Raw genomic sequence first — 22,749 nt, 5'->3', positions numbered from 1 at the left:
CGTCTACGTCGTGAACCCCGGACAATGGGATCACACTTATAACGGTGGAATCACACGAACACAGCAGATAACGAGTGGATGAAAGGCGAGTTTCTGGTACCTTCAAATCAGAACTAACCAGCTAAAGGAAGGTGACCACAACAAAAATAAGAATGAAGATTTTTAATTTAGTAATAATTAGTCAAAAATACATCAAATTTATTCAAAGTAGGTAGATATATAATTTTATGGCGGTAACAAGGTTAACGTTAGAAATGACATTTCACATTCTACTCCTGAAAATACAAGGTGTTTTTTACCGATTGATTTGTTGTTTGTCTATATCAGCGTTTTTCAACTTTTTTCATGACACGACCCCCCTAGTATCAAAAAATATTTCGCGACCCCCCAACCCTTTTTTTCATGTATGTTAAAAATATATAATACTTACAAATTTTAGGCGTTTGCGTTTTTTGCAATCTGATATAAACATATAATTAAATATTAAGTACGTAAAACATATAATTTCAAATTGAATACTTGGCCAATTGATAACTAATAAACAAATACAAACATATTAGATGTATATAAATAAATAAAATATATCGTTAGGGTTAGACTCCCAGCACCATCTGTTGGTAACACAAGGAACTAGTGCAGGTTCCGGATATTAGCAACAGATGGTGCTGGTAGTCTGAAAGATCCACAAGTTTCGAGACGTTTCTTTACGCTTCGAGGTAATTCTCGCTAGAATGCGCTGGCCTATAAATAAGGCAGTCAACCGCGGTTATAGCAGTTTGATGCAAGACAGCGAAGCAAGTGGAATCAGAAGCAATTCCGATAAGTGGAAACGATTCAGAAGTGTAAATTCGGTGTTATGTGGACTGTAAGGTGCCTTGGAGTTGGAGTAATTATAGACTGATTTGTGAGCGTAAGTCACGCGCGGTCATGTCTGCTGCTTAATTGTTTGAAGAGCGCGAACCACTTGTTTTACGGTACACATTTATTTGAGGTGTTATAATTGAAAATAGATTAATTCCTGAAAAGATCATCAGAACCATCAACGTCTAGCGGGAGTAGTGGAATAAAGAAAAAACGTCTTTATGACGACATTTATTTAAAATTTGGGTTTACTGTGATTGACAGTAAACCGCAGTGCGTAATTTGGTTTGAAATTTTGTCAAGAGAAAGCATGAAGCCATCGAAGTTGGTACGCCACCTAAACACAAAACATCCTAATGAAAAAAAAAAACCCGTGGATTTTTTTGAGCGAAAATTAAAAGCTCTTGAACGTCAAAAAACTGCTATTGAACAAATGTCCAACCTGAATGAGAAAGCGTTGCTCGCTAGTTATCGAGTAGCTTTTCGATTGGCTAAACGGGGAAATCTCACACTATTGCCGAAAATTTGATTTTACCAGCGGCTTTAGATATAGCAGAGATTATGTTTGGCAAGCGAGAGGTCAAAAAGCTCAAAAGTATACCTCTCTCTGACAATACCATTCAACGCAGGATAAGCAATATGGCGACTGATGTTCGTGATCAAGTCATAGAAAAAAAAAATGAAAAGTTCTTTTGTATCCTTGCAATTTGATGAATCAACGGATATTGCGAGTTGTGCGCAATTTGTAGCTTTTGTGCGTTTTGAATCCAATGAAATAATAATGGAAGAAACAGTATTTTGCAAGGCACTTCCCAAAAATACTACAGGTCAATGCTTGCATGACATGTTCCTTGAAGCTACGCAAGATATGAATATCGATTGGGCACAAAAATGCATTTCTATTTGTAGTGACGGAGCAAAAGCCATGACTGGCGCGAAGAGTGGATTTATTGCTAGACTGAAAGAACAGATGCCAAACGCTTGTTGGATGCATTGCTTTCTCCATCGCCAAGCTCTTGCAGCCAAATCCTTACCGCAAGAATACAGTCAAGTTCTTAATATTATTATTAACATTGTAAATTCTATTAAAGGAAAAGCGTTGCAGACTCGATTGTTTCGAATCATTTGTGAAGATATGGGGACACTACACCGTAATTTGCTTTACCATACAGAAGTTAGGTGGTTATCAAAAGGCAAAGTACTGACCAGAGTTATGGAACTTTGCGCTGAACTACGAGTATTAGTATATTTACTGCAAGCCAAGTCACATTAAATAGGTGCGAAGGTTTTCACGGTCACTGTTATCAATATTATGTATCTTTTTTGGGTGATACCGTGTATGTTGGATTTGATCCGACGTTTTGGCTACCATTGCAGGAGCCATCTTCAGGGAAACCTGTGTGTTTTATAGAGAAATGTATGTGTTTATGTACTAGTAATTTCAAGGCAAAAAGTTCAACAAAATTTCAGATGCATTGGAGCATAATAGATATAAAAAGAAACAAATTGACAACATTATTAAACCGCAAGGGACAAAGAAGAACAAGGAAGAAGATATTACCAGAGGGACTGCATACCTGCCATATGTACAGAATGTAACTGACAGGATAGCCAAAGTGCTGAAGAAACAAAATATTGCAACAACGTTTGGGACTGTGGGAAAAATAAAAGACCATTTAGTAAACCCAAAAGATAAAAATCCTCTGGAAACTGAAGCCGTGTACAAACTAAGTTGCCAAGGATGTGATAAAGTGTATATTGGACAAACAGGGCGCACAGCAAAGAAGAGAATTGACGAACACAAAAGAGCGTGTAAACTTGGGCACCCAGACAAATCCGCAATAGCGGAACACTTTATAGACACAGGACATTTTTTCGCCTTTGAACCAAAAATTCTACATAAACCTAGTAATTATAGTGCACGAATAATAAAAGAGGCAATTGAAATACACAGACATCCAAATAATATAAACAAAGACGGGCTTAAATTAAATTCAACATGGTTCCCAGCACTACATATGACAAAAACAAACAGAAATGTGCCTACTGCCGACTGCAACACGGTACAAATTACTAGTACATAAACATAATTATTATTTCCTACAAAACTAGAAATGTGCCTACTGCTGACTGTGACACGGTACAAATTACTAGTACATAAACACATACATTTCTCTATAAAACACGCAGTTTTCCCTGAAGATGGCTCCTGCAATGGTAGCCAAAACGTCGGATCAAATCCAACATACACGGTATCACCCAAAAAAGATACATAATATTATCAAGTCACATTACTCTGAATTCATTTCTGACCCGGAATTCCTTTTAAAATTGGCTTTTCTTTCTGGCTTATTTGAACATTTAAATAACTTGAATAAAAGTCTTCAAGGGCGTGATGAAAATGTCAGTACAGCAAAAAACAAACTCCATGGCTTTATAAAAAAATGAATTGTGGTCATCATCTATAAATCAAAACAACTTTGATTCATTTTCGTCCACACAGTCTTTCATTGAAGAAGTCGGAAGCGAGATCAACATCAACTCATATATATCTGTTATGAAAATGGCGTTACATAATTTGAAGAAAGAATTGTGCCATTACTTCTCACTGCAAGAGATATCGGATAACACTGGGCAAAGATGGATCTTAAATCCGTTTTTAAATGCAGCTATAAACGAGGCAAATTTAGCAACTAAGCCCAAGAAGAATCTGCTGGAACTATCTGCCGATGGGATGTTACACTTGGAATTCAAGTCTGAAAATTTGTATACGTTTTGGTTAAAAAGAAAAACAGAATACCCGGAATTAACAACCGAGGCTTTGAAGTGTTTGATTCCATTTTCTACCTCGTACTTGTGCGAGTTGAGATTTTCATCAATGGCACGAATAAAATGTAAACTAAGAAATTGCTTAAATTTGGAAAACGATTTAATACTTAATGTGGCAAAACGGATCCACGATGGGAGAAATTAATTGAACAAACTCAAGCGCAACCTTCACATTAAAATGAACGAAGATAAGCAAGCACAGATGTAATCATTTTCTATTTAAACACATTTTTAATATTTATTTTCTTTGTAATAACATGTTTTGAACTAGCATTTTTCTGACTTGTATGATTGATTATAGGGAAATTTTGTTAAATATAATAATTTTAACTCTTACCGACTTTTTATTTAAGTCTCAAAATTATATGTTGTATAAAAAAACTGAAGTTTTCTCGACCTCTCACAACCCCCCTACAGAGGCTCCGCGACCCCCCAGGGGGTCACGACCCACAGGTTGAAAAATAATGGTCTATATAATCTCTTTTCGTGCTGTTCGAGCTTCGTTTTTCTGCCGACAGGCGGGAGTCAGTGGCGAGGTAAATCGTAAAGACGTAAAATAGAAAATACAAATAGCGCGGTTCGTAGCAGTAGTTCGTATTATCTTTGCACTTTTGCACAAATCGATTTTTAGAGGAAACAAAGAGTAATGTCAACATGTCTTTAAATACGCAAACGAGACCTTCCAACGAAAATATACAAAAATCTGATAGAGTTATGAAACCTTTATTTCCCAAACAAACTGATTGTTCATATGTATCTTGTTACTGGTAAGTTAATATTTCATTGTTTTCATAAGGCTGATAATTTAATCTACGTGTAAAGTAATCATATACAACTTGTTTAATTTTATTTTCTAGTGAGGAGAATGTATGGAAATTGTGTCAAGACGTAAATGGACGTGTTCCCGAAGAATTAGAGCGATGTTTTGTTGTTTTCATTTCTAATCCTTGCAAAACTGTCCCTTTATGGCGACAACGTGCTGGACGGGAAGAGGATCGCCTAGTGTTTTGGGTTTGAACATGAAAATTATTGTATTTATTATTGATTTGGACAATCCAGCCTGTCACTAAATCATCTGGTTTTTATTTCCCATAAAAATTGGTTTACCGTTAATTCAATATCCGTAAAGGTAGTTAAACATTCAGATGAGACTTGTTTAAAAATGTTCTTGTCTAAATGTAACTACTTAAATAATAATATTATAGTTTAAAATTTAAAAACGTCTCTAAAAAAATTATTATCTGTATGTCCCTAAATGAGTTTTTTTTTTAAAAAACTCCTTGGGAATATTGTATATAATTATGTATTATATGTTTTCAATATAATAAAAAAAAAAAAAAAAAAAAAATATTAATGCCTCGGCAATTTATTGCTAAAACTTTTTTTTTTTTAAAAGGTAGTAAGTTTTCATTTACTACAATGTCTCAGTTAAGGAAACTTATTGAGATCAGTTAAAATAAACATGATCATGGATGGGGAGATTACTCATTACTCTCTATATTATTAAAATGGAATTTCAATTGGACTGATACATTAAAAAAAAAATTAGTCTTAAAATAGTACAACCATAATACATGAATGTCCTAATATTAACTTATATATATATATCATTAAAATATACACTAATTATTAACATTTCCAAACAATATATTGAGTCTTTACTGACAGAATGCATTAAGTCTTTAAAAAAAGTTCTGGGATAATTGCCTTTAAAGCTTTTTTATTCTTTCAACACATTATTTCTCCCATAATTTTCTTTTATTTAAATTTTTTAAAAAGCTTTATAAGAGTAATCTTTATTCTAGGCATAGCATAAAATTTGAAGTCAACATCTTGCACCTATATTTTAAAATATTTTAAATATATCGAGGCTATACTGACATAATACATTAAGTTAACAGTCTTTATATATTTAAAATATTTTATGCTATGCCTAGAATAAAGATTACTCTTTTAAAGCTTTAAAAAATAAAAAAAAATTATGGGAGAAATAATGAATTGAAAGAATAAAAAAGCTTTAAATGCGATTATCCAGCAACTTGTTTTAATGACTTAATGCATTATGTCAGTAAAGCCTCGATATGGGCACTTGAAAGCTTTAATGAAAAATATTGCAGAAAACAAAACATTTTTAAATTCAATTTTTGGGAAGAACCAAAAGATTTATTATAATGTGCTCATGTAAAATTTTCTTGATGTCTGTAGCGTAGCTATATCAAATTCAACTTGAATCGCTGCCTTGGTTCATTAACTGGTTCATAGTACCTACAGCTCTGTTGAGCTCTGCAATTATATGTACCCAACGTACCCTGGTTCAAAAAATACCACATTTTAAGTTTATCTTGAGTTTAAAGTTTCAACCTATCGTGTGTTTTTCACGCTAGTCGTTCCAGGATGCTGTGCTGAATATTTTCACTCGGTTGAAAGAAGGACCTTACGAAATATTTTTTTGAGACTGATATTTAGGATTGTCACAAGGACTCATTTATTTTTTTAAAAACTTTGTAATGAGGACATACATAGGTACAGTGTCCACAGAATAGTGGTCGGTTATTTGTCCCAGTTTTTTATGTTAGTTTGTCCCAGATTATGAATCACTCCTTCCTTGTTCATTATTTCAAAACATGGCAACCATAAATTAACATTTCTTGAAATACGGTGGTTTATTTGAGTTTGTAAGTGAAAAGTCTAAAGTACCTTTGAAAATAGCAATGTACTTGTACCACACCTACACATCGTGTGCATGTATGATGTGACCGATCTCTTGCATGTTACATGCGACCAACTCATTAAAATTTACTTATTTAATTAGGCACATTAACTTCTCATAAAACTGTTAAATTTTTATATTTTTAAGCACGGAAAAATAGTGAATTGTTTCTAACAAGGAATATATATTCTACATTTAGAGCATTTAAAAAAAGAATAATCAAATAAAAATCTGTATCTCTAAAAGGGGATATTTAACTTATTTATGAATTATATAGTTGTTTTTTAAAAGTCTCCTTGATACGGGGTGGATCATCAAGTTCGTTACTTCTTAAATTTTCTGCATTTGTTCTTGTCAACTGCCATCTGTTGATAGACTGCTCCGAAATTTTAAGCAATCTGCATAATTTAGTTTGTGTTTGACAGTCATTGAAAGCAGACTAAATTTTTGTTTAAATTTTTATATGTATTATATTTGATTTAACCCCTTAATTAATTAATGAATGAAAATTGCAACATTATATTTTATTTGTTTTGTTATAACATTTCAGGATTACCATGTCATATTCATGTATTGCTGGGACAAAAAAACATGTCTTGTGTATGATTTAGATTCAGAGCTGCCTTTTCCTACATTTTTCCACAAATATGTTACTGAAACATTCCGTACAGACCATGTAGTGAACTCCGACTACTATAGGTAAATATTATTCGTCATCATCACCTTACCCACACCTAATAATGCATAGGGCACTGCATTCTCACACTAACCACAGCTTATCTTAATCATAGAAGGTAAGATGCTCGGTCTTACGCTTCAGATTTCAGTCCATAGACGGGAAGTATTGTGGAAAAACACCTTTTGACAAAATATTTCATGTCAACCATTAGATCATGAAATAGGAGAATATTATTCACTCGATGTAAAAGTATTTTTGTGTGTGACATAATACAATTAAATAGATTCCTAAATGGCAGCCCCCTTGGTGTAATGGCTAAGACGTTTGATTCGGAGTGTTCTGGGTTTGATTACTGGTGAAATGACAAAAATTCAAACCTGGGTGTTCTGTGCTGTAATTGGGACTCCTGGCCTGTCGTGGTACAAAATATATACATACAAGACATATATGTATATATTAAAAAATTACAATATTTAATCAAATAAGTACACAATTCGATATATTTTTAAGACAATTTTAAAGCAAATAAGTAATAACACTGATTACTTGTGTCGTAACTATGGCAACGAGTTATGCATAAATATGTATGTATAATTTTTTCTTATGCAAACGTTTGCATGTGTATCATTATTTGCCATCTTTTTATTTCCAATTGTTGAGGGCAATGTAATATTTGCTAAATATAAGATGTGGCTAGTAAGGGAATACTGTGTCTATTTATTAAACATCAATGAATGCACATGTAGCTCTGTGAAATTAACGTTGACATGTTTTTAAGATTGATGGGCATTTCAACAGAATGTAGAACTTTTATGAGTATCGCATATAAAAGTGTAGGCATCTAAGCTTACGCCTTGTCATTTCCTTTTTTATATGGGAGTTACAATATTATTGACTTTGATGTACAAGGTTTATATTTCACAAGTTTTTTGTTTCCTAGCTATTTGTGTTAGGAAAAGGAGAGATTTTTGTCTGTACCTGTAATTGACTGGTTTATTTGATTACTTAACTCTTAAAATATTGTTAGTATGTATTCATTGTTTTTTTTTATATTTAGTAAATTTATTTGGAACAATTATTTTTTATAGCTGACCCATAAATTTTCACCCACCAAATAAAGAATCATATTTAGTGGTTCTAACTCTGTCTAAACCAATTACATACCTCTATTGCCCAACAACTGTAATTCAAGAAAGAAGCCATATTAGCTTATTCTCGATCTACATTTGATTGTATTCTCGAGGGTGGTTAATTCAACTGAGGGTTGTAATAAAAGTTTTTAGGTGTCCAAATCTTCATTGACTAATACTAATTTTATTTATTTACTTCAAGCTGTATCGAATTTTACAACATTTTTGTGCTGTGTTTTGTGCAACGTGTTAAAAGCAATTAAAATATTATTTTTAAGCAACTGGTTTAAGATGCATAAAAATTAAAAATGTTGGTGAAATAACTTAGTAGAATCTCACCTACATAAAGGTTTCAGCTCTTTCTTTAAAAAAATCATCATGTAAAATAATAGAAGAAATGTATGTTTAAATATATGCAGAGTTGTAAAATTTACTACACAAAGGTTTCAGCTCTTTCTTTAAAAAAATCATTATGTAAAATAATAGAAGAAAGTATGTTTAAACATATGCAGAGTTGTAAAAGTTACATAGTAGTAAAATGGATTTCTTTAAAATGGAGTGGTCATTTCCAGAGAGTATTTAATCGCCCTCCTCTTCCTTCCACCCTCAATATCTCCATAGAGGCTGCATCAAGCATTCCATGGGCAGTCAACATTCCTGACGGTTCTCCGACACTTGCTGAAATGAAAATGGCCATGCCATGCTTTAAAAACGGAATAGCACTAGGAGTTGACGATATACACCTGAAATTTCTCAAAAACAGCATCACTGACATTGTCTCATTACACCAACTAATTTGTTTATTTATTATACGGCACAAGTGCCTTTTAATGACCAAAGTGTGGGAACAAAAGAGGTGTGCGAGAGACTGGGTAAATGGGGAGATCACAGCATTGCATAAAAAGGGTAATCCATTAAACTGTGATAGCTGTAATGGGAAAAATACTTGCATACATAACATTGCAAAGAGTTCGAGGACCCATTATGCAGCTATTAAGAGAGAACCAGGCGGGTTTTCTACCTGGAGTGATATTCCAAACGCTCTCGCAGCTGTAGAAAAAGCTTTTATCTCGCATATTTACATACAAAATACGCGAAATAAAAATATTTTCTACAACAAATGCTGTATTTTACAGGAAAACCAAGAACAGAATAGTTCCTTGGCTGTGTGCTTTGTTGATTATGAAAAAGCATTTGATAGTCCGCATAGATTTACACTGGAAAATGGGCTAAATAGGTACTCTTCGTACATGGGCTTAAAAATCAATATTGCAAAAACCTATGTACCGTGTAACACTTTGTGCCTTGATGCTCAAAATCCCCTGACTCTGTCAAACCAAATCATCGAAAGGGTCAAGAGTTTCAAAGACCTGGGAGTATATCGTGCCTTGATGCTCAAAATCCCATGACTGTCTGTGACTAGGGAGCGGACATGAAATAATGATGAAAAAAAATGGATATCTTTATTTGCATTTTAAAAAGGTTCTCTATCTGTTGAAATATCTGTTAGTCTTGATAAGCTCCCTAGAGGGTTTAATCCTATTCATATTTCAAAGGTTTGGACATACTCAAAATATTGCTGATATGTTTTTATTGACAAAATACATAATGTCGCACTTTATACTTTTTATTGAAAAAAAATCAACTTCTGTAAATATGTCTAATTATTATTATTATTATTATTATCATCAATCCTCATATATTGTATAAGAATTTAGAGTGAGTAGAATAGATATTCACAAATGAATTTACATGATACATAAATGTGATACTTTTGTTTCCAGATACTTTCGAGTTGTCCCTGCTGTAGAATTTTTCCAAAACTTTGCTTCTGACCGCCGCCACATGAAGAGGCCCGATGGATCTTGGATTAAACCACCCCCACCATATCCGGCTATCAGCACTACAGGAAGTAGTCACAACTTGGATGAATATACCAACATGGATCCCGCTATTGGACCTGGTCAAGTTTTCAGTCTCACACAGTTCGTGCAGCAATTTTTTAAACTAAATAAGTAGTATTGGCTCTTAGTAGATAGGAAATGCTTACTTTCTATTATTACTTTTCATCTCTTGCTATTGCGTACTATTGGAAGTGTTTATTTCAACTTGAAATGTATACATTAATTTGCACGGCCTATCGAAGGTGTGACATTATCTCGGGAGCACTACATACAATACACAGGTTTCCTACGACTTTTGTATTCACATACTGTTAGGTTTTCCAGTTTACTGGATTTTATTACATTTTTATAATATTATACATATTAGAATCTTCTTTTGAAGATTCTATATTTACTCTTAATATCTATTAATTTAATTCTTGTACCTTCCTTAAAAATACTATACTTATAGTTAAATAATTTATTAATCTCTTCCTAATAATTCTATCTTGTTGTTATTAAAAAGTTTTCATACGTGTTTAAATAAATGTTTACTGCATAATGTGTTTTTGGAACAATTCCATTAGATATTTTATAAATTCTCGTCATAAGTAACCACAAGAATTTATCTGTCGAGTAAACTTGACATAATATTAATATAGGGTTATATTCTAGTCCATAAAACTCTTGCACGAGATGACTTATGACTATACTATTATAAATGGTGTATATAGTGGGACATGTGATTGGCGGAAAGCAAAATTTGTACTACATACTACGAATAAGTATGTATTTACTAACTGGGAAGAATAATTATAGGAATCATACCATGCGATTCTGGGAATACTGTTACGCCACTATCAATTGTATTTTAAAATATATCATATTATTGTTAGATGTTGGCACCAAGTAATGTAAATTAAAATATATTTTTATAATCAACATTTCAACATAATAAGAAGTTAGATTGAGGCAGATTATTTGAAGTGTATCTGGTGTTTGGATAAGAGCAACATATATTCCACGATCTAAACCAAATGTTGGTTTTTCTCAAGTTGAATATAATTATGTACATGAACGTAATTTAAATGCACCATTATTAATATTCAAAGAAACTACATACATAAGCGTAAAAAAGTAAAATATTGATGTTTATTAAAATTATGGTTTTTAATTAAAATTTTTACTATTTTGTATTCTAAATAAATTGTAAGATATTTATCCAAATGCTATGTAATATTTTACATAAATTTAAAAGGTACCCCTAATAATGTATTATTAATGGTGTTTTCAAGCATGTAAAATTTAAATGTTTATACATGAAATAAGTGTATGTATTATTGGTGTGCGTGTTTTTACACTTCAAATATCAGAGAAATATAAACTTCTATTAACTGTATAAAATACAGTTTTCATTCAAATGTCTCTTCAAACAAAACACGATCAATGACAATTGTGATTTTCTTTTAGTGTTGTAATCATCAATTAGCCTTGATAAGAATGTCAACTCAATCATTTCTTACTTTCATGATATTTTATATAAGTAAATTGAAATATTTCAGCTCCAACTTAATGACCAGTTTATGTAATGAAAAATCCATTTGAATTATTTTAATGTTGATTATAAAAATAACAAAAAAACAATCCCAAACATAATCAGTATATGAAGATTTTATTATATCACCAATAAATTATATTCAATTTTATTTATAATAAAATACAGATTTGCTTTATTGCCTTGTCAGGAGTTTTGAAATATTTGACTGATATACAATGAGTGATATAATGTGCTTGTGCTTTTAATGTATCAAGTAACATTTGTTTTATTTAAGAATTTTAATATGGCAAATAAATTAAATAAAAGGATTCAGTTTTATTATTTCACATTCCCTCAGATGTGTCATTGTTTTATTTATAAATAGTAAAATGTAAAAAATAATGTCGAAATTAGAGCAGAATGCAAGGCTGAGTTAAGCATTATCGACAAAATTAAGAAAGGTCTTTTGCGATGGTTCGGTCATGTGGAGCGAACGAATGATGAAAGAACGGCTAAAAAGATTTATGATGCGAATGTGTCTGGTTGTAGAAGTCGAGGAAGGCCGAGAAAGACATGGCATGATAAAGTACAACAAATTCTTGAAAGTGGTCATGTGAAAAGTCGGAATAATCGGCGTGCTTGCATGAGAAGGTGTATGAATGTGAAGGAAGCAAAGGAAGTGTGCCAGGACAGAGTGGTGTGGCGTTCTATCCTCTCTGCCTACCCCTCCGGAGAAATGGCGTGATGGTTAGTTAGTTAGTTAAAATGTAAAAAAAAGGCTCTAGATTTTTACTATAAAGAATAGTTTTAAACAATTTAGTATGTTGGTACAAGTTCCTGGCTTAGTAACAATCTAACTAAGGTTTCATACTGTCTCAAGTGGTCTGTAATTTATTTAGTGAGCCAGAACCTCATAATTACAAGTACGTAATAGGTATCTAAGTTAAATCTGGTTTTAAACAAAACATTTATTTAGACAGTTTTATTTTATAAATTGCACATTCGGCTTATTTAGGTCATCATATCTCCGCATCTTTCGCATCTCCGTATCATTTGTGTCTTCATATCTTTCTGTCTTTTATGTCTCTAGTTCGTTTTGTTCTTTCGTTTGCTTGAGCCGAATGAGTACGAGCGGTGAATGAAACAATTAGTAATTCGAAACCTTTGGCTGGTTTGTCAGCATGATTTTCTTTATAGATTTTATAATATTGTTTTTTAGATATTATAATATCACAAACCTATAGAAAACAGATAAATTATTTTATTTTCAAAAAGAACGTTAATACTATAAGGCATTTTTTATGGAACAAATTAACACAGAAATTTTATTTCATGCAAGGTTTATTTATTTTTAAAATTTATTTTTTGTTATTTTTTAAATATTAAATATTTTAAACCCCCTTAGCAGGTTAACTTTTTTAAAAGTAGGTTTTTATATTTATAACGTGTACAATTAAACAATATATTATTACAAAAAACAAATGCAAATGAAAAAAAAAAAACAATAATTGGCCTCTTATACAAAATGTAATAAGTTTTTCCACAATTAGGTTGTTATTTTTTACATTGTTTCATTTGTAATTATTTTTTTGGGAGTCCCTTCTCACGAAGATTTTGTTCAATGGAGTGCTATATCTGAGAAATACTTAAAAGAAAATCTGGCTGAAAAAATTAGTCAAATTCGTATTTTCCTACGTTAATAAAATCTGCACCAAATAAAATAAATGTTAAGTATTCAATGTATCCAGAACCACACGACAAAGATATTTTGGTACAAGACACAAAAAAAAGTACATGAAAAATTACATAAATCCCGCGTGTCCATACCAAAGGCAAAGAAGTGTAATGATTTGGTCGAATTATGTACCAATCATGTTATATCTCAAAGACATAGGGCTGAATTTAAAGATCCCATTGAAACAAAGGACAGCAATAAAAAAGGACACGGACAAGGACAAGGACACGGGATCAAAGATGGTGGATGTTTCTGAATAATTATAAGATTTTTTTATTATATAAATATATTTACAACACACGGGAGGCTCTAAGGTTTCTCGGGGGCCTATGGCATCTGTGAGAATGCTGTGTGGAGTATGTTGTTGTTTTTTTTAGCAGGCTTTAAAAACCTATACATATTTTGTTTATTACTAATACATTCCATTTTTAAAAAATAGTTTTTAAATTATAAATGCAACCATTTCAATATGTTACCGATAAAGTTTTTTTACACTTTTAAAAATATTCCTTGATTTCTTAAAATCCTGTCTTTCGTTTTTATTTTACCCCTCCCCTATCCACACTTGGATGGTGCGTAAGCCACCGCATCGGGCCCATGTGGTGTTAGCATGATCGACAATTACATAAAGGCAAGGTGATCAGTCCTGCGCTTCAGATTCTTGAATCTTGTAGTGGAATGTTAGATGGGATACAGATGACGCAAGAGGAGCTCAGGGTGAAGGAGATTAAAGCTATATGGGAATGTAAATGGAAGAGAATAGGAGTAGAGAAAAGAGAGAACACCAATGGCTAAAGCAATCGGGGTTGTATACCCATACGAGTAGGCAGTGTTAATCCGCTAATTTGTAGTTTTTTGAGGTAATCTTTATTACTAAAAGTAATCAATAAAAAAAAAATATTTCTATTTGACAATAAAGCTTGTAAATCAATATAATTCATAAAATATTTTGATAGTATGAATAAATTAAATAAAAATAATTTTGTTCCAAAACATCTAATTTTTAATATATTAAGTCAATTTTCTAAGTATACCGGCTGGATTTTGAGGCAATTATCCTAAAGAATATTGAATGCACCATTTGGCTTAAACTAATTATCTTCAAATTGTATACAGCACTGTTAGGAATTAAATATTTTTGCTTCACACATTGTAACAATAACCAGTTTTCATCACATTGAGAAGAAATTATTAATGGCGTATCAGCAATTAATCCATGTAATATTTTAAGGTCAATTTGCTGAATCACCCGTAGCTTAGAAACCTAAGTATTTACAATTAATCTAAAATACCAATAATCTTTCTTCAATTATTTACATTGAATATTCTCTTTCAAAAGTCCATGACGCCCAGAAAATATATGTAGTATATTTACAGTTTGCTCTTTTAGAATAAATCTCCAAGTCTTAAACACCGCAATAATAAAATCATTATTGTTTTTGATTGACTTGGATTTCGTAAGTTGTGCTTGACATTTGTGTAGTTCGTTTTGTTTTGTAACAGCAGATGCAACTTGTTCATAAATGCACGCAGAAATGTGGCATGGTCAAAAAGTAAACAATGGAATAAACTTAGTACAGTAATTATACTAGGTCGTTAATATTTTTATAAGTAACCCCTTTCTTATACCGGGTATAAATAGTTACACCGGGTATAGTTATTTCTTGATATAAGCTCGGTATAAGGAAATTTATTAAGTAAAGCCCTTAATAAGATAAAGATAAATTACTCAATAAAATCCATATAAACAACTCAACAATAGTAGATTCTGCAGTTTTTAAATTATTTATTTATAAAAACCCAAAGGGCTCTTTACACGGCTATTGAAATACATTCATGATAATATATATTACATACAAATAAATAATATTGGGTATATACCAGGTGTATGCATAAGTCTTTTCCGGTTTCATTTAGAGATGGCACCACCGAACAGTATGCAGCGTATGAATTTGACACTACGTCAGTTTGTTCGCAACCTACACACACAAGTTGAGTCCGCCAAACAATAGCGTCTGCGTTGTATCCTTCAGTGATCATGTCGACGTTTGTGCCTGAAAAATAACATTTGCAGCACGCATTGCTTTTCTTATTTAATCAAAAGAAAAAGGCTGTGGAAAGTCATCGTTTGCTGGTAGAAACATATGGTGAACACGCTCCATTTATTAGAACATGGTTTCGACAATTTAAACGTGGTGATTTAAATTTTAAAGACAGTGCACGCTTTGGTAGACCACAAAAGTGCAAAGACGAGAAATTGCAAGCGTTATTGGATGATGACTTAACTCAAACTCAACAGCAATTTGCAAAAGCATTAAATGTGTCACAAGAAACAATCAGGAGACGTTTACGAGCAATGAGCAAGATCAATAAACTCGGTAAATGGATCCCACATGATTTGGATAAACAGCGAATGGAAAATCGCAGTCACTTGTGAAATGCTGCTTCAACGCCACAAAAGACAATTATTTCTGTATCGAATTGTGACGGGACTAAAATCGTGGCTTCAACACCAAGGCCAAATCCCTTCGGCAAGAAGACCATGCTTTGTGTCTGGTGGGACCAGAGCGGTATTGTGTATTATGAACTTTTGAAGCTCGGCAAAACTGTTAGCGCACAACGCTATTGCCAACAAATGATTAATTAAAAGTAAGCATTGATCGAAAGACTACAGAAATAGGTGAGAAAACATGGCAAAGTGATTTTGTTACACGACAATGCGCCGTCTCACACAGCAAAACTAGCGAGACACCTTGAAATCGCTTGGAGGACATTCTTCCACATCCACCGTACTCCCCCGACCAGCACCATCTGACTATCACTTCGTCGCATCAATGGGGCACGCACTCGCAGAGAAGCACTTCTGCAATTTCAAAGAAATTGAAAAATGGCTCGACTAATGGTTTGTCGCAAAAGACAAACAGTTATTCTGGCATGGTATTCATAACTTACATGAAAGATGAGCGAAGTGTGTAGAAGCCGATGGCCAATATTTTGAATAAATAAAAAATATACTTCCCTTAAAAATGACGTTTTCTTTACCACAAAAACTGGCAAAAACTTACGCATACATCTGGTATATCCAACTAAATACTTAATTTATTTACAATGAGCTTAGTTTATAATGTTAGAATTTCACAACCATTCTCAGTTACACAGATAGTATGTTCTGCTTGTGCAGTTCTTGCATTATCAGCCGTAACAGCTGTCCAACCATCTTCCAGTAATTCTATCATTTCTTCTCCTAAAGTTAAGACTGGCTCTATTGTAAATGTCATACCTGGCAACATCACACCTGGATAGGTATTTTCTAAAACAAAAAAAGCACTGACTTCGTGATTCATTTTAGGATTTACAAAAGTAAATTAATTTAATGTTTTGTTTGAATCACTTTAATGTACTAACTAGTCTCTAGTTTTAACACAATCCATGTTTTCCTTAAAATATTTTGTGTATTTTACAAAAATATTTTTGCTAAACTTGTTGAATTTTTAATTGCATTTTGTGATCGATGTTAATGACAAAAGTTTATTTTTTTGTTAAAAAATAATATATTAAAAAAATTTAATAGAGCTAAATCTCAAATAATTCAACCACACATAAAAGCAACTGACATTTAATATTTCCAGAAGACGATTCTTATTCATTTTAAGGCACTTCCTTTACTTGCTTTGAATTGAATTGTTTGTAAATTAAATTCAAACTTACTTGTGTGGTAAATATCTGGAGGACCGTGAAAATATTCTCCTATTCCATGACCAAGAAAACAAGGAACGACGTTGAGGTTATATTTTGAAGCATGTTTAAATATTGCATAACCAATTTCTGTAAATGGTATACCTGGCCCACATACTGAAATACCCTGAAATCGGAATGTTATTATTATTATACGCGATGCTTTTTTAATAGATTTCAATCTTGTCATACCCTTTTTCTTTAAATTCATAAAACAGTTTATGACTCCACATTTCACAATATCATCATCAGTTTTAAATTACAACTAAAATAGGATTAACAAAATAACTATTAGAAAGCAAAAAACTTTTATAGGTATGGGTAAAATGTTATAAGGACTGCTTATGACACAATCTTCTTTTTAAGAGGATACTACCTATATAGCTTCGTGAAGTTGTTATTAAAAACGCATTTAATAAAAAATCAAAACCTAAATATTAATGACACATAATTTATAACTCGTGTATTAATAAAATAAGTTCCTATAAGTTTTTGAAGGTACCTACTTATTTAACTATAATAGTCTCAATACATGTTTATGATAGATCAGTTATATTTTTTTACCTGTTTTAAACATTCCTCAGTTATTTCAACTAAATGTTTTCCTTGATCATCTACTTCTCCAACCAAAAATGTTTTTGAACAATCTCCATGGTAGTAATCAAGGAAAACCTGTTGATAATAAGATCAATAATATAGGCATATGTAAAATTGCATTCTTTTTTTATAAATGGTACTCAACCTTTTACGTATATATATAACAAATTTTTCTTTAAATGTACGCAATCCCTGTTGGGTTGTGGTCCCGTGGCTAGTGTCTCGGACTCACAGACCAAAGGTCCGTGGTTCGAATCCCACTCTACCCCAACTTGATTCCATTTTCTAATAGTGAGTTATTTACAACTCGTTGAGAATGGCCCTCAAAATTAAATATTTGGGTAAATCATAAGATCGCAAATATTTCTTTTTCACAAAAAAAAAAAAAAAACTTTTCATTAAATATAACAGGAAATATAAAAATATTATTTTGACATTAACTCTCCCTTCCCGGTGATCGTAGCTAGTACTCATTGCATCTACTAACTTTAATATGTCCATTAATATAATAAATGATGGGTTGAGATTTTCGATATTCCTTCGTTATACATTTACGTATCGGTAAAAATGATTTTTTTATTAAATAATTAATGCTTATTGGGAACATAAAAAGCGTTTTGTCTAAAATCGGAGATATCACCAATACAATAGAAAGTTGCATGTTGCGTTCGTAATAAAAGAGTAATCCTAATATATAATTGTCTCGCACACTCTTTACGCCTCACTCTCGATAATACGGGTATATTTGGGAGCGAGAGAGACAATTTTTATGCGTCACACTCGCAAACAGCAAAGTTTCTTGTACTTCTCCCTGATGCCCGTTAGCTGCGTCAGTAGCTGCCCGGCTTTCGTTGGGGGCGGTTCTTTTGCGGTACTGGAAGCATGAATGAATGTTTTTTTTCATGTTTTTAGCAATAAGATTTAAAATATCATCACTTTTGACTTCAACTATAAATTATTTAAGCAATTGCCGTTGAATATTACACTTTTACGATTTAAAATCTCTCATTTTTTGCATGTATTGTGAGTACACAGGACCGTAACGCGCGTAAGTTTTTAAGACAGTAAGGGAAAGGTTAAAAAAAAATATATAAGTATTAATAAAAATTATACAAATATTTTTTTTACAAAAATATAATTTGATTAAAATAATAAAAAATATTTTTTATCCGTACCAAAATATAAATAAATAAAAAAATTTAGTACATGTACATGTTTTATAATTAATCAAAAAAAATATCGCATTTTCCAGAAAATTTAACAAAAAATTGGAGTGTGTCTTATGGTCCGATGCGTTTTATTGTCCGCAAAATATGGTAAGTTTTTTAATTTTAAGAAAAAAAAATCTAATGCTGACAAAAAGCCAACCAGAAAACAAAAAATAAACACTCATTACAAGTTTAAACGTCATTGTCGATGTACACTTGATTGCCTTTTTCAGGATTTTTATCCGAGAGTAGCCATCGAGTCGAAAACATTCATCCAGGGTTCTGGTTCTAATGCACACACTGAACTATTTTCTTAATTTTAATAATTTTTGCTGTATACTTTGTAATATTTCTGCATCTGGGCAGATGAAGAATACAGTTCTGTGTGTGAAATAGAAACAGATCCTTGGATGAGTGTTTTTGACTCGACGGCTATGCTCAGATAAAAATCCTAAAAATGGAAATCGAGTGTAGATAAGTCCGCCTCGTAATCTAGTAGTTGGCGTGTTCGCCTACTATGCTCGAGGTCCCAGGTTCGATTCCTGCAGGATTCCTGATTCAATTTAGAATGCCAATGCAGTGCCTAATGCACCACTGAGTGTAGATAGGTAAATAGTTAACTACATCATCATCATCATTTCTTTTCCGCACATGATAAATTATAAAGATTAAACTATTCGAAAACTGAGCTGAGGTTACTATTCTTCTGCCATAAGCAAAAAGGCAGTTATTTTCATGTCATATTTTGATATATGACACTTTTTAGTATTTATCAACTGTATGCAAATTAAAAAAAAAAACTATAAATAATCATAAGTAAAAACACAGTATGTCAATTGTTTCTAAAGCATATAACCTGTGTGTGTCATATCTACACCTAGTTTCCTACATTTCTACCTTGAGTTTTTGTATATGGATTCCTAGATATTAGGTTGTTGCTTAAAAAAACATAGTTTTTCATTTTGAAAATTTTTTTTAGTGCTCTTTGCTATATATCAAATGATTTTGAAATTTCTCGTAGATCATTATTACCTCATTTTATATTTAAAAAACTGCTTTTTTGCTTATGACAGCAGTATTGGTCTCCAGCAGAAAGACAATGAGGAACTTCAGCCCTACGGGAAATTGGACACAATAAATGTTTTCTTGCGCGCAGTAAAAATTGGAACATTAAATTGCAAAGCAAAGTTTCCTGAAAATGTACAAAAAATAATAAACATCATTTTGATAAACTACTTTGAATGACGTCACTGGTTCATATGAATCAACCTATGATATGAGAGTTATGGAAGACTTCCGGTTTGCTTGCGGTCGATGGACCTATGGGAAGAACTGATCGAGAAGAAATGGAAAAGAACCTCTGATGTCACATGCGGAGTTATTTCAGAAATATAAAACGTTAAAAAATCGTAGCGCTGATAATACGATATATGTATAAAAAATTAAAAAAATAAATTTTGGCTTATTTTTAGCTATTATTTTTGACAAATAATAAAAAAAACCACTGAACTTCCTCATTACTGACATAGGGTAGTCTGTTCTCTAATGGATTGTTCAAAATTATTGCCCCCGATAAACTTCCATGCACCTACAACGACCACTAGACGTCCATATATTCTGGTGCAAGTACAATAGGACCAACTTCACTCGCTATTCTTCTCTGGCTGGCATTGGCTAACACTGGCTATTGTATAGACGGAAAAAGGAGCCACACCACTGCCCCCTTAATCAAGTCTCCCGCTTTATTATTTATTTTATTTTCAATTTTTCCTTACCTCCTTTCCTATTTTATTTGTAATTACTTATTAACCACATTAATTTGATTATACGTTCACTGGTTTCAAGGTTGTTCCTATCATATAACTTAAAATTAGAGTGGTTTATAAAAAACATATGAACAAAAAAGTGTGAAATGTCATACCTACTACGAAGTGAATATGTAATTGTTGCAATGTGCACTCAAATAAATAAATAAATTTATACATACTGTAATATCAACATTTATAATATCGCCACTGACTAAAAATTGATTGTCCGGAATGCCATGACAAGCTACGTTATTCACAGAAGTACAGATGGACTTTGGATATCCTTTGTAGTTCAATGGTGATGGATAAGCACCATTTTTTATACATTCTTCATGAACAAAACCATCGATTTCATCAGTTGTTACACCTTCCTAAAATTTAGATGAATAAATTGATAATTTTAAAGCCATTAAAATATATTTTGTACCATCAAGAAGTGTATAATTAAATCCACATTTTCAACCAGATTGAATTATTATTGGTTGGCAACTACATGAATATAATTATTCATCCCATTCATCATGTCACATTTCAAATAATTTATTAATTCAAATTTATTTATAAATACTTTAAAATTAAATTAAAACATCAACAGGTTAAGAACAGGAGGTAATTGAAAAAAAAAGAGTTTAAACATAAATTTATTATAAAACAATACCCACAGAAGTTAAAATTAATGACACAATGATGAAATAACAAATAATAAATAAATTTGTAAAAATACCTCAATGAAATCCCCAACATTTTTCAATAGCAAGCTGGCTAATTTACAACTTTTTTTCATCCCATCAATTTGTTCAGGAGATTTGATTTCAGGCTCGATTAAATTAGATTGTACATTCCCTGAATCATAATAATATGGCTTTTTTATGTGGTCTGGTATATTTCTACGAGGACTGATTTCTCCTGGTTCAATAATACGAAAATTTCCGAAATCCACCCTGTAAATTTTCATAAATGGTATAAATATTATATGCCGAATGAAAATTCAATTTGAAGGATCTTCATGGAAACCAATATAGATTGAATTACGATTTTTGACGCCAGAGCAACCTGAAAATATTAGTTACGCGCATAATAAGGTTGAATGTAAAAACCTTTCTTTGCTAATTAAAGTAGCCGTAAAATTTAAAAAAGTTATTTAGAACTGATTAATATTATGACATTATCTCAAAGAACTCTGTTTTTCACGTTGACTCGTCAGTGCATTGACTTTATTTATATTTTTAATTAATGATGGGCATAATCGAAAAATTGATATAATCGAAATATAAGCATTCGAGACATGAAAGTAATCGAATGAATACGTCGAATGGTCGAATTATTCGTTTTTTTTTTACCGTGAAATGTCACCAAACGGCAAAAAAAAAACCTTGCCTCATTTATTTGAAGCATGAGGGAAGGGGGGGGGTTAACATATACAAAGCATATACATAAGTAATAACAAACGTTGTTTTTAATAATTTTCAGAATATTTTCAATATTTCCATTTATCTAATAATTTTTTATCTATGGTTATTAATTAATTATTATTTTCCAATATTGGAAATTGGGGTCATGTTCTGAAATTTCATTTGCCATGTCTAACGAAAAAATAAATAAGACATAAAACATCCTCAATAGTTTTATTTTCTTGCTAGAGTGAAAATTAAAATTTATAATTCAAGTTATTACGGGGAAATAAATGAAAATAAAAATAATGTATGTTTGCGGAGTAATTAGGTTATTTGAGAAAGCTAAATGGCGGGATTGAGAAAAATATAAATGAGATTTAATTATCTCGGAGACTGTTGAAATCAAGTTGCGCGTTCGCGCGTACGAATAGACGGAAGCTGTCCGTCTCTCCGCTAATTTAGAGAAAGCGGGAACATCCGCCGAACGGAAACTTGAGATTTAATGGAAGATTGCGTCTTCCTGGTGCCATATCGGATATGTAGTGTAGAAGTTACTTCGCCATGTGTTTTTCCTATTTTAATTCCCCGTCACGATAATGTTGTTCTAATTCAAACTAAATGAATTTAATGCCCAAAAAGAAAT

The 22,749-nt window shown here is 31.9% G+C and overlaps 2 protein-coding genes across 4 annotated transcripts; one reads left to right on the top strand and one right to left on the bottom strand.

The window, feature by feature from the left end:
• The first annotated feature begins 4,198 nt into the window (after positions 1–4,198).
• Positions 4,199–11,958, top strand: tun (N-terminal glutamine amidase tungus). Its single transcript, XM_088226068.1, has 4 exons — positions 4,199–4,457; positions 4,548–4,701; positions 6,951–7,099; positions 9,994–11,958. Exons 1-4 carry the CDS (start codon positions 4,345–4,347, stop codon positions 10,226–10,228), a joined length of 651 nt encoding a protein of 216 aa, XP_088082194.1. The 5' UTR covers positions 4,199–4,344; the 3' UTR covers positions 10,229–11,958.
• Positions 11,959–15,133: 3,175 nt separating this feature from the next.
• LOC148281795 (uncharacterized) lies at positions 15,134–22,013 on the bottom strand. Of its 3 annotated transcripts, none has more exons than XM_088226066.1 (6): positions 21,745–21,999; positions 21,437–21,653; positions 20,892–21,083; positions 17,664–17,771; positions 17,073–17,226; positions 15,134–16,674 (listed from the first exon to the last, which is right to left on the bottom strand). In XM_088226066.1, exons 1-6 carry the CDS (start codon positions 21,786–21,788, stop codon positions 16,484–16,486), a joined length of 906 nt encoding a protein of 301 aa, XP_088082192.1. In that variant the 5' UTR covers positions 21,789–21,999; the 3' UTR covers positions 15,134–16,483. The 3 variants fall into 3 exon arrangements, with proteins under 3 accessions (XP_088082192.1, XP_088082193.1, XP_088082191.1); XM_088226067.1 differs by having other exon boundaries at positions 21,810–21,952; XM_088226065.1 differs by lacking the exon at positions 17,664–17,771 and having other exon boundaries at positions 21,745–22,013.
• Between the last annotated feature and the right edge of the window lie 736 nt (positions 22,014–22,749).

The sequence above is a fragment of the Micrasema longulum genome, unplaced genomic scaffold (genome assembly GCF_059751315.1).
Source record: "Micrasema longulum isolate JH-2025_06_02 unplaced genomic scaffold, ASM5975131v1 h1tg000406l, whole genome shotgun sequence".
NCBI lineage: Eukaryota > Metazoa > Arthropoda > Insecta > Trichoptera > Brachycentridae > Micrasema > Micrasema longulum.
The sequence above is the reverse complement of the archived record's forward strand: the minus strand, read 5'-3'. Positions and strand labels throughout refer to the sequence as shown.